Raw genomic sequence first — 13,091 nt, 5'->3', positions numbered from 1 at the left:
ATAGGAGCGACTCAATAATTCATGCATTCATTCACAGTCTGGGATGGAAATCGATCCATTGATTTTAGCTGTTGATGATGTCAGGTTTGTTTCGGATCACTCTGACGGCAGCTACAGGATGGTGTTCCCCTGGTTCCGTGCATGGATGTGACCTGGACTTTAATTGGGGACCAGAGCATCACCTTTTGCTCTTTACCTCAGGGGACTGTTGGGAGATATGCAGACATGCTCCTTGTGATGCTATTTAGCATGTTGTAAGGGGAACGTAAACATCGAGAGGCAATAGTTTGATGACTTCAGCAGCAGCCTCATCGCTTCTGTTCTTCTCCTTGTTTGCTGCCTTCTTCATCTCCAACATTCTTGGCCCAACACTGTCTCTCAATCTCCCAAACCTCTCTCCAAACCTCTGATGGACTCATTTTGGATGCTGGCTCTCAGTATAAAGGAGAAAAGAACCAGGGCTAGTTTCACTGAACCAACTCTCATTATCGGTGGAGATTCAAATGAGTGTTGACTTGCAAAAACGTCTGAGTGAGTCAGCCTTAAATTCACTGAAAGGAAACACATTTCCTTCCTTTTTGGTCCAATACTTACATTACTACAGTGAGTGTTAAATGTAATACTGTATAACTTCATTCTCACACACTCAGTGAGTTCCTTTGGGGTTGTTACCTCTATGTCTGTCCTTCACGCCTGTCTTTGAAGTTCTCATTGTTCTCTTTCAAGTCCTTCACAATTTACAGATAATGGAAGATTTTGCAATGGAAAACAGCAACAGCATGCTAGCCCAACATTTCTCTCAGTCCGAGAGTGATTCAGCCCACAGTGTGACCATAAGAGGCTCATAATCTTGTGTAATGTTCCATACGAAGCGCATGGAGTGAATCATTACTGGGAGTTTACTGTCCGTCTTAGTTAGACGCTCTGTCCAGGGAAATGTGACTCGAGCAATTGTCAGATGGGAGTTTGGGAGTGAGGCATTTTCCACGCTAATATATTCCAGCTGTAATTATCTTTATATTCATTTGTAATGAGATGTGAAGGATGGGCCGGTGTGGCGATGTAAAGAGGTGTGATTTTGAGGCAGCTGTGGAAGCACCAGCTGCGGTGAATATCACTGCGTAAGAGGCAGCTGGTCCGTCTCATGCAGGACAAAGATAGACTCATTCACCCAGTCAAATCCCTCTCTGCTGAGGTCGTGCTTACCCAGAGCTAGTGGACGTGCATGAAACCTACATGCTCCAGGAGAGATTTTTATTTTCTGAGAATGAAGCATGTGCAGCAGAGAGAGTTTTTTTATCCTGAAAATCCCTTTATATGTTCCTGATTTTATCGTATTTCTATGTGTTCCATACGAGGCCTTTATTTTGTCTCCTCTGGGGTTTCTGATTCCATGTTGATGTATCCAGTTCCTGCTGAGTGTGCAAGTTCAGCTCAGTCCTTAGCTTAAATAATGAATCACAATCCGAGAGAGAAGAGCGTCTGAAAGACAAGATTACTCTGAGAAGATAAATCGCAGGCATATTTATTTATTTCTGCTGTGTAATCAGCCCACCACAACAAAAATAAACTCGTCACAAGTCGTCACAGAGAGGAGCAGCTTATTGAAGTTTCACCCAGGCTGAGTCCAGCCCCAGGCAGACAGCTCAAATCACACCACTTTGATTCCACCAAGAAAAAAAAAACAGCTTGACATTCAGTTTGAGAAGCAGCTGCCTCCTTAAATCCTGCCTCAGCACCTCACATGAAAATAGATTTGTGTTTATGTTCTCCAGTAAAGCTATTTCAATGTCATTCAGACTGCAACATTAGGCTTTGTTTACGGGCGACTGGAGTGGACGGTAGTGAGATGTCAAGTGGTCAAGCCTCCAGAAAAGGCCATTGGGTGCTCAGTATGGGGTTGTACTGGCTTCTGGCCATGGTGGTGGGGGTGTAACCGGGTGGGACGGGGGTGTCTTGGCACATTTTGGACCCCAAAATTGAGCATCATTCAAACAGCATGGCCTACATGGGTAAGGTTTCCACTCCTCTTCGACCACAGAGTGCCGTCTTTTGGATTCTTCCAGTAGGATAACATGCCATGTCGCAAATCTCCTGAGGAAATGTGACCATTGTGATCCAAAACAGTCACTACGGCACTATTTCACAAAGGACACATCAAAGGACAGATGCCTCCTGCACCATATTTTAAGCAATTAAGATTCTAATATAAACTTTTCCAAAAATATTATAATAACAGCAGCAGCAGAGCCGTTGGTATTTGGTCTATCTGTGTGTGAAGCTATCACGTCAAAATAGCTGTGATGGGGTGGGAGTATAGTTGTAGTTGAGTGAAGTGGTTGACTTTTATTTCAATTGATTCATAAAAAAAGGTCTCACTGAACATCACCAGTGAATCGAATCATTTTCATCTCAAGTTTTGTTCCAACAGGCAGCTCCACTGTTTACAGCAAAAAAAGTCCATTTATCTGGTCCAAATTTTGTCCATTCCATAAGAACGGGTCACTACCATGGCAAAAACACTCTCGCTTTCCTCCCACTGCTGCAGACAGGCACATTATCTTGCAAAAACTGTTTTCTAATCTCAGGACAAGACCAGCAATCTCAGGGCGAAGTGGTTTGAGGGCAATTACTGCGACACTTGTGCAAGAAATAACACCGTAGTAGATGTAGATGGAGGATCTTTGACAGACCACTGAACAGCGTTTTCTGCAGGTCTGTCGGTGTTGCAGAGGATTTTGGACACGGCAGCAGAGCGCACTTGGCAGGTCACCACGGTTAACTTGGACTCGCTAACAGAAGCGGGATTCATTAAGCTGCTGGCCGACCTGGACTATAAGAAGGAGTTTCAGGTCATCCTGGACTGCGAGTTGGAGCGACTCAACTCCATCCTCAACCTGGTAGGAATCGCTTCATGACAACAAATTTTGTGTGAATGTTTTAAATATTTGAGGAGTGTGGCGTTTTCACTGCTCATCGACAAACCGTTTGCATTCACGGCACATGGTGACTGAGAAGCCTGGTTTCTTCCGATGATGCTGAACCTGGAATTTTCTCCCAGATCGTTCAAATGTATCGCCCCCATTGGCAGCTGGGAAGATGCTCCACAGTGGGTGTCCGTCGTGCTCATCATCACAGCTGGATCTCTGTCCATCGATTTCCCCTCTTTTCTCACCATCATCCTTCCTCTGCTTTTCCCCAATTTTATCTTCATCACCATTGATCCGTCCGTCTTTCTGAAGATTCTTTCAGCAGCTTTCTAAAAGTGAAATGGGCACTTTGTTTTGGAGGGTGTTTCCGTTAGCAGCTGCTTGACAGGAAGCACGGACACGAAGGATAAGTTGCTTTTACCTTCTGAAAGACTGTATTAATGCCCTTTTCTGAATGTCCTTTGCTTAGATTGCTGCTCAGAAGAGGAACCTAAAGAACTACCATTACATCATTGCCAACCTGGTGAGTGCCTCCCTTCAATAGAATAATTAGTTTGGAGCAGACCCCGTGCGGAACTTCATTATCTCTGCTGCAGGGCTTTTTGGACTTCAACTTCACAGAGTTTCAGAAGCTGGCTCCAAATGTGACCGGCTTCCAGCTGGTGAACCAGTCTGATGCCAACGTGGAGAAGGTCGACCAGGCCTGGCTGGAGTTTGACAACAAAGATCTGAAACTGCCCAGAAGAAGGCTCAAGGTATAGGCACCCCCTCGCATCAACACATAGAAAAATGACGTAGGGTATTCGTACCTCGGTTGCAAGAGGAGGGATTGGAGCTGATCCCAGGCTTTACTGGGACATCAACATGTTTTCTTAATGCTGTTCAAAAGAAGAGGCGGTTTCTACCAGGCTTTTAGGTAGGAGGGTGTCTGGACGTCAAAAGACGAACAAATGAATGCCTGATTCGCCATATACCAACGTAATCTGTTGGCCAAGCTACGTTTTGCAGATGCCCTCCGAGCTAAAAGCCTGGTTTCTACAGTGGGGTAGACACGACTCTCCACTCCAGCCCTCACTGTTACCCTGTAATGCTGTCAGACACCATGAGCATCTGTTGAGGTCCTCCCACTCACCACCACTAGTCTTCTCCAGGGCCAGAGCTGTGCTGCCGACCTATTCCCCTGTCGATCCTCCTCCTCCTCCTTCGTCCCTGTTCACTCACTCTCCTCCCATTGTCCTGGACACGCCTTCAGGACCTGCACCCGTTACAGGGGTGGTTGGGGTCTGGAAAGAATAGGTTCCTGTTATTTCCTATGGTAGAAACAGCTGTGGTTTATTCGCAATTCATGAATACGTGTTTAGCCAAGCGCCATGGAACTGGCTTTTGTCTCAACAGCTTTGTCACGTCACCATTCATAAACATTTGAACATGACCCGGGTTTTCCATTGTGCCATGATGCCATGCAGTATACAGGGGCTCTGACATACGACGGCGTGATGGTGATGGCAACAGCTTTCCAGAACCTCCGCCGGCAGAGGATCGACATTTCTCGCCGCGGCAATGCCGGAGAGTGTCTGGCCAACCCGCCGGCGCCATGGGGACAAGGCATCGACATACAGAGGGCGCTGCAACAGGTAGAAGCGCAGCACAAGCTCAACACGATTGGTGACCTGAAGCCACTCGGCGTGTGCTTGCAGGTGCGCATGGAAGGACTGACGGGTCACATCCAGTTTGACGAGCGAGGACACCGCACCAACTACACTCTGTCAGTGATGGAGCTCATGCACACTGGGCCTCGACAGGTACACCGTCGACAGACAGGCCGCGTGTGGAGGAGTCAGTGCTGGTGCGAGCGTTTTATAATAAACTACATCAGCTCATTTTAATAATGAGCTCCCTCTCCTCTGATAATCTGTGAAATCAGCGTGTGCGTGGTATTAAAACCTGCCGACTCTGATTTTCCCTCATGTCGCTACCTGTGCGTTTTTATTATCAGACGTTTCATCTGGCTCGAGTTTTACTGCTGGAAACAAACTTTTATTTTTAAATAAACCGGAGCGGATTATGGGATGCGACTTGCCGTCGCCGCGGCTTCGACGACAGCCAGAGTTGTGATGCAACTCAAATCAAAAGAGTTTTGGGCTGTTTGAGCTTCTGTGTTATTTTTACTTCGCTGTAATGTGGAACACAAACACGGCAGAAAACTTGGGAAACATTGTTTTTTCCCTCTTATTGACTACAAGCTTTCCTCTAGTCGGGGCTGTAATTTAGACTCTTCCCTGGTAGATAAACAAGCGCAACTGTCATAAATGATAAAACTACAAAAGGAAATGAAAGCTTAACTGGGACGTGATGTTTCTACGTGCGTCTTAATAATACAACATAATGAAATGCTTTATTATGGATCAGTTCATTGTAAGCATTAATAATTACCAGGTAATAACACAGGCTTTAGCTGTGGGCTGACTTTAAATAAATATTTCACTTATCACTGTAGGTGCTTTGTGTGATTGAATCTCAGTTTATTCTTTTTTAACTGTTTGTTTGTGAATTAAGATTTGTTATCCCCACGCTTACAGTACACATCGCTGTCTGTATCACTCTGTTGTCTTACCTTCTTACTAAAACTGTCCTCCTCTAACTAGACTGCTTGATCTAGTGCGTCGCTTCACAGTATTCCCTCACTGTATTCCCTGTCATGCATTTGAAACAAGCATTCCAAGTGCGAAGACGTTCAGGACACAGGAGACAAATGCAGCCAGTGTTATGCAGTGTTAAACTTTTCACACTCCACGGCTCTCACAGTCTGTGTGCTGTAGTTTGAGTGGTGGCTGTCTTAAGGTTTCCATCGGTCTGTTAGAGAACAAAATCAACCGATGTTTGTTGTGTAAATTAACCATCCACCATCAAAGTATTTTATGGAATGCTCTCAGCTGCGTCTCGAGTGACTCAGCTGGTAAAATTAAAACGCTATTTCTTTGCATCATGCGGTGACTTCCGGCTAAAACACCCTGATTATAATTTGTGATCTTTCACTGTTCATTTCTGTGGTCGATTTCCTGTTTACTGCTCGCTTTTACTACACAATGCTACTGGAAAAAAGAAAGTTGTACTGTTTTCTGAAAAGTATATTCCTAGTTTAGCTATTTAATCTTGACCCAAACCCCTCTCACCAGCAGTGCTGTGGGCACTGCTGTCACGTACGCAGGTTTTTGACCCTTACTTACAGCAGCTTTTCCTATTATGAAGGGTGTTTCCTGTTGTGTTTGTCGATTTGTAGTGAAGTGTACATCGTAACAACAACATAACCTCGTGGTTGGGGCTCCCAGTGTTGGGCAGATTAGCACCTGGCACTGCTTTGTACGCTCACTATATTGCTATCCTTCTAACTCTAGAATAACTTCATGAGATATGTTGTTGAGAAACTTCTGCCTGCTTGCGTTTTACTTATTCAAAATATCTGTGGCCTCTTCATCTCCAGATCGGCTACTGGAATGAGAAGAGAGGTTACGTGAATACAGCCACATACAAGCCCACACTAGATGAGTTCTACATCTACGGGCTTCAGAACCGGACCTACATTGTCACCACAATACTGGTAAAAGAAGAGGTAGCTCATCATGACCGGTGTGGAAATCACTTCAAGTTCTCCTCCCACAGGAAGCTCCCTACATGATGCTGAAGAAAAACCATGAGCAGTTTACAGGGAATGACAAGTACGAGGGTTACTGTGCCGAACTGGCCTCGGAAATCGCCAAGCACGTGGGCTTTACCTATAAACTCCAGCTGGTGGGAGATGGCAAGTACGGTGCCAGAGATGCTGACACGAAAAAGTGGAACGGGATGGTGGGAGAACTGGTCTATGGGGTGAGTTCAGCGGAGCTTATCGTCTTTGTGAGACGTACTAACGCTCCGGATCTTTGTGTGTCCTTGTAGAAAGCTGACGTTGCTGTGGCTCCACTGACTATCACTCTGGTCAGAGAGCAGGTGATTGACTTCACCAAACCCTTCATGTCACTTGGGATCTCAATCATGATCAAAAAACCGACCAAGTCCAAACCAGGTGTCTTTTCCTTCCTGGACCCGTTGGCTTATGAGATCTGGATGTGCATCGTCTTTGCCTACATTGGAGTCAGCGTCGTGCTCTTCCTGGTATGGGTCAGACATCTTGACACTTTATGAACTAGACTTTCTTATTCCTCATCTAATTACGTCATGTCCCGTCAGTTTCCTCCACCCCAGCCTGACTTGTACCTCCTACCTAGTCACACCTACCTGTATCCTCAAATGCATCCTCTCCTTCTTTGGCCTGGTACTTCATTCTACCCACCTGAGTCTGGACTTTCCCAAATGACTTCTTATGTGACGCCATCTTCAGGCTACGATAGTGTTGTAGTCAAGACCAAGTCCATGACCAAGACTTTGAGGGCCAGAGACCAGGACAAACTAAGAGGGCAAGACCGGGACCAACACCAAACTGAATACCGAAGCATAAGTCCATCAGTCACATCGACGCACACATTTTTGTCGTGCTGCAAAAGAAACAGAAGTCATCTTTTCTTTACGAGTAGTTTGTGATGTATCTTGGCCTCGCCTCCCCGAAATTTGTCATCACTTTAGTAAATGATTCACATAGTTATTGAGCGGTGTTGAAGTCATAATGCTAGGAGAGTCATTGGACCTTTGCACCATTGTTAAAGATTCAGCCTGCTTCTACCATCAAACTCCTTCTACCAAGTACCACCCCGATAAATTTAGCCCGGATTTAACTTGAGATTTCTTATGAATCCAAGTTGACTTTTTTTAAGTCCAGTGAGTGAACAAAATTGTTTTTGAATGGAAAATCTTCAGTTGGGTTCATGCTAGTTGACGTGTGTTGAATTAAAAAGGGGATTAAAAATGTCCTCTGGTTGGGAAAGTAAACCCAAAATGAAGTTTGTTGACTGAACATTCCTCAGGAAGTGTGATGCAATTTTATTTTATGTGATGCAATACATTTTTTTGTGATGCAATACATTTTTTTATGATGCAATACATTTTTTGCGTAAAAGTCAAGCCCCGAAACTGAGCTGCTCTTCACCTGAGTGTAGACCGATTCGCCGAACAGCTGACCGCTACAAACATGGAGACACCATCTGTGACCTCCATCGCAGCGTCCCATCCAACACTCATTATTTATGGCGATCACACAAACAAATTAAAGTTGCCATCTGCAGAGCTCCCGTCGTTGTTTTAGAAATTTTAGATGAAAGAGTTCACGTGACATTTGTGCCTCAGGTGAGTCGCTTCAGTCCCTACGAGTGGAAGGGTGAGGAGTCCGACGATGAAGATGAAACGCTGCCCTCATCTACCTCTCACAGGACTCAGCCCTTAATGACATCTGAGCTGACACATCCTTCAGGTACGCCGAGCCCGTACTCTGTACCAGACTCTGTGAACTGCATTCTCCCCCTCGCCCCCCTTCAGGTTACTCTCAGGCTCAGAACCAGAATCAGCAGAAGGACAAGGAAACCCCGGAATACACGAATGATTTCGGCATCTTCAACTCCTTGTGGTTTTCACTGGGAGCTTTCATGCAGCAAGGTTGTGACATCTCCCCCAGGTACAGTGGCACTTTGTCTGAGTCACCGTTGTGGTTGTGTTTCCTGTTTCAGCCTCTTACTGCCGTTCACAACACCGACTTGTAAAAGATGCCTCACATCCACTTTTTTTGTTGTTTTTGCTCACTCTGCTTTCATCTGGAGACTTCATCTATTTCACTGGCTCATATCTGTTTCCTGCTTCACACTCAACTGAAAATCTGTGGGATTGAAATTAAGCCATGAGAGGGGCGGGACATTGTCACCTGAAAGTATGAAGTGCTGCGCTACTAGAGAGTCACAGTGCTGTCGCTTCTCCAGTTCATGCGAGGACACATTCTCGGCGCACTATGGGCAATGAAAGGAGCAACTGAAAAGCTGTGTTGGAACTGCGGGTTAACTACAGTAATCCTCTGGATGTATTGTGTTCCTGCACATGTGTGTCCCACAAACTACTGATGTTCCTTGCTCTTTATTTGATCCCTTCAAGTGTCATGTGTGTTACGTGTCTTTCATTAGACGGCTTGATGCCGGTGCCAGTGCAGACAGCTCCACTGATATGTCGATGCTTCAGAGTAAAACGGGATTCAAAGTCTGCACATAGTGTTTTACTTTGGGACTTCCAATTGCTTTTCACCGGTTGAACATGACACTGTACTCCGGATAGATGCGGTCAGAGTCAATGTATATTTAGCACAGCGGCACGACGCTTCAGGAGAGCTACATGCCGCGGCTCTCATTGACCAGACTGGAGTCTTATTAGCCTTTCTGAAGTCGAAGCATGACTGTAAACTGGATGAGCTGCAATATTTGCCTGTTAATGCCCAGCAGTGTCCATATTTTATTTACATTAGTCCACATTGTGTGGCTAGAAAGTGCTAATTTTAACTCAAAATATACTTAATTTAATCCCTCAATCTCAACTTTAAAAAAATCTAATCCATCAAGAACATCAACTTAAGCCAAAAAGCTCATCTGATCATGTTTATATGGGACTACACTTTCTCCACACATCGAGTCGCTAACATGGCTGTCCAGTCACAGCAGCACCGATCCTGCTAAGATCAAGTTTGACCTGAGAGTGACCTTGTCAGCCAGCAGTTGACTCCGACACTGCAACATTGAGTTTGAAGACTTCTATTCTCACTAATACTGTGACCACTCCTGGACCATGGAGTCCTGCAGCACAGTGTTTTCATATAGGAAACCAGGGTGCCCTCACCAAGGCAAGGAAGAGTGGAAACCACAGGCCGCGGCAGGTAACAAGCAGCTGCCGATGCTTAGCTCTCCATCTTTTGATGCTTACACATCAACTTCTCACCCCACTTTTAAACGCGGGATCTTTTGTGAGTCGATCGCTGCAACAGCTCTTTGAACTTAGTATAAATGGAAAACAGCAACACGAGCCCACGGGCGCATGAACGCACCATGAGACATGTACAGCACATTAATGCAGACCTATCATCACATACATGTTGTTTTTTAACACACGATACTGTGTGACATGCTGCCGGCTTGTTGTATGTTATTGCTGCTGAAGCCTGAGGGGGTTTCTATTCTGGACCGTGTGTGTGTGTGTGTGTGTGTGTTGCCCTCATTAAAGTGATGCAGTCTGGGAGCATCATGTTACGGACAGGTGATGTGTTTTTGTCCGACTCTACCTAAGACAAACCCCCATTCGGACCCCATTCTAATGAGCAGTTTGTGATGCCACATCTAATACGTGAGCCAGTAAGATTGTATCTGTAGTTGAGGTCATGTGGTGATGTCTGATGCCACTGGGGGATTTGGTCCCTGGAATGTTCTGTCTAAACAAAAAAAATATATAATTAAGTTGATTCGCTTTGACTGTGTTATTCAATACAACCTTTTATTTTCATAGAAGTGAAGCAACTGTGTGTCTCCTTCTATTGCAAGTCTTCCCTGGGGAAACACTACGACTCAGCAGCGCACCTGTAAATGAAGCCCTTGTGCTTGACTCAGTCACCCTCATTCTAACACACAACACCAACTGTGCTTCAACATCTTCCCCTCTCTGAGGACCATCACGTCGAAAACACCCACATGATCTGATGCTCTCGTGATCATCCCACCGCTGACACCAATTGTCAGTGAATTGATGAACACTTGTCCCAACCTGTCTGGCACAGACTCAGACACCAAATCCAGAAATGTCTTGTGTTCACACCAACGAGTGCGACTTGCGTTCCAATGCCTTCCCTAACCCTGGATATGGTGCGTTCACGTCACGCGTCTCATCGTTCTAGGAGCATGGAGGAATGAACCCTCAAAATGTAGTGAGGTTGGATGCGCACTTAAAACGAATGAATAATATAAATTAGAGTTTGCGTTTGCTAGTTCTAGTTTCGCTAAGCGTCGACTACTGAGGTGAACAGTCAAATGGCGGCCCAATCGTCAACCAACAGCCAACACAGTAGCCAACAATACAGTTTCAAGTGCCATTTTTCCTGAATGAAAGTAGTCGTTCACTGGGGAGACGTGTGACATGTGTTAGCATGCTTGCTACATTCACCAAGCTAATTTGTAAGTAAAGGTGTCCCATTTTCCCAGGGAAAGATTTTTGTCTTGGGGAGGAGACTTCATGGGGAGAAATGGAAATTGTGTTCACAACAAATGTGACCCCGCAAGCAACCAAAATAGTGTTGTGTTAAGAAAGCACTCATCTGCTAAAGTTGCGTTGGTTCCCCTGCTACCATATTTTAGACTTAAGATGGCGTTTAATGTGAATTTACCATTCATAGTCACACGAGTTGGCGAACCAAAACTCGCCAGCAGAGTGGCTAACGCTAATAAACAACAGCTATGCATCAAACAATCAGAAAGCTCAATTCAAATGCTTTGATTCCAGAGATGTCCCGTGTGTTCACTCATATCTACACCCAAAAGTAATCTCGGCACTTAAAACACACATCTACCTGTACAAGACTTTGTAGGGACACAAGCTACCGCACCACACAGCCAGGTGTCATCTCACTGGCAAGAGCCATCTGAAAGGTTTTAGCTGCTCCCTGTTTGTTATTACAAGTGAGGCGTAAAGCTACTTACAGATGCCAACGTTTAGGATGCAAACGTATTTATCTGATTCAGGAGAGCGAAGGTGAACAGATGGAGACACTGAACATGTAAACAAGCAGCAGATGGATGACGTTCGAAATCCCCCGCCTAACGTCTGACCTCGTAATATTTCCCCGGGGTTTGGATTAAACACATCGTTTCAAGTGGGATATGTTTGTTCATTCAAAGTCAGCGCTTCAACATAACAGTCCTTTTCTGATTCTGGCTGACCTTGTGTGGGAATGACTTTGTTTTTGGAACTTTGACAGGGACTTTTTAATTAACTGAATAAGTCACTTACACTGCAAAGCAGTCTTTAAAATACTCTCTGTCTCCCTCATGCCTGCAGGTCTCTGTCAGGCCGAATCGTGGGAGGCGTCTGGTGGTTCTTCACTCTCATCATCATCTCCTCCTATACAGCCAACCTGGCTGCCTTCCTCACCGTGGAGAGGATGGTGTCTCCCATCGAGAGCGCCGAGGACCTGGCCAAGCAGACGGAGATCGCCTACGGAACCCTGGACGGGGGTTCCACAAAGGAGTTTTTCAGAGTGAGAGCGATTCTTTGTTTGTTTTTGAGTTCATACAGTTAAACTTGTGTGGGAAAGTGTCCATATAAGCGTGAGTGAGGTGGGTCAACCCTGAGCCCAGCTGAAGGACGAGGCCAGGAGTGTTGGATCTGCTTTTAGCCTGTGAAATTGTTGGCCAGTTAGCACATTAGCTGGGTTAGTGTATGACTCAAAGATGGAGAGGTGACTGAACTGTCCCCAGAAATTGGACCTTAGATTTTGGGAACGCAGGTTAGCACAACCACAAAATCCGCCAAGCGTTATGTCCATTTACGGTGTTTCTCTCTCCTTCAGCGGTCAAAGATTGCAGTGTTTGAAAAGATGTGGTCGTACATGAGAAGCGCCGATCCATCGGTGTTCGTCAAGAGCACCACGGATGGAGTCAGTCGAGTCAGGAAGTCGAAAGGGAAGTACGCCTACCTGCTGGAGTCCTCCATGAACGAGTACATCGAGCAGAGGAAACCCTGCGACACAATGAAGGTTGGAGGAAACCTGGACTCAAAGGGATACGGAGTGGCAACACCTAAAGGATCTCCTCTCAGGTACAGCCGGACCTCTGAGTGTCGGAGTGCAAGTGATGTTGATGTCCCCCATGTCTTTCTATGAGAGCGAAACCATAGACATCAATTCAAAATGATTAATTTTGTTCTTAATTTATATCATGGTTTGGGCTTGTCAGTCGAGTCCATACAATTTAAGGATAAATACATTTCTAAATTGCTGTGTACCATAAGTATTTTGAGGGTTATTAACATCCTGTCGCAAAATTTGAGGTAAAATTCACTGCTACTTTCTTCTGTGAGCATCTGTTTCGTGATCTGCTTAGGCACTTCCCAGCTCAGTGTCGACATCTTTACCGGAGAGAGTTGTTTAACGTCTGTCTGTCCGAGTGTCTGTCTGTTAATGTGTCTCTCTGTCTGTCTTGTCTCCTCTCTGTTGTG

The 13,091-nt window shown here is 45.4% G+C and overlaps 1 protein-coding gene across 5 annotated transcripts in view; it reads left to right on the top strand.

Moving 5' to 3' along the window:
* LOC128748012 (glutamate receptor 1-like) overlaps positions 1 to 13,091 on the top strand; it is a 35,539-nt gene that overhangs the window by 13,193 nt on the left and 9,255 nt on the right. For all 5 annotated transcript variants that reach the window (XR_008412749.1, XR_008412748.1, XM_053846363.1 and 2 more), the window contains exons 4-15: positions 2,716 to 2,900; positions 3,400 to 3,453; positions 3,527 to 3,685; positions 4,397 to 4,564; positions 4,628 to 4,732; positions 6,412 to 6,528; positions 6,591 to 6,797; positions 6,867 to 7,082; positions 8,208 to 8,331; positions 8,397 to 8,532; positions 11,934 to 12,132; positions 12,445 to 12,692. Coding sequence is in view for 3 of the 5 variants with exons in the window: in XM_053846363.1 (XP_053702338.1) it covers positions 2,716 to 2,900; positions 3,400 to 3,453; positions 3,527 to 3,685; positions 4,397 to 4,564; positions 4,628 to 4,732; positions 6,412 to 6,528; positions 6,591 to 6,797; positions 6,867 to 7,082; positions 8,208 to 8,331; positions 8,397 to 8,532; positions 11,934 to 12,132; positions 12,445 to 12,692 (1,918 nt within the window). In the remaining 2 variants the exon portion in view is untranslated. The remainder of the gene's footprint in view (positions 1 to 2,715; positions 2,901 to 3,399; positions 3,454 to 3,526; positions 3,686 to 4,396; positions 4,565 to 4,627; positions 4,733 to 6,411; positions 6,529 to 6,590; positions 6,798 to 6,866; positions 7,083 to 8,207; positions 8,332 to 8,396; positions 8,533 to 11,933; positions 12,133 to 12,444; positions 12,693 to 13,091) is intronic.

The sequence above is a fragment of the Synchiropus splendidus genome, chromosome 17, assembly GCF_027744825.2.
Source record: "Synchiropus splendidus isolate RoL2022-P1 chromosome 17, RoL_Sspl_1.0, whole genome shotgun sequence".
NCBI lineage: Eukaryota > Metazoa > Chordata > Actinopteri > Syngnathiformes > Callionymidae > Synchiropus > Synchiropus splendidus.
The sequence above is the reverse complement of the archived record's forward strand: the minus strand, read 5'-3'. Positions and strand labels throughout refer to the sequence as shown.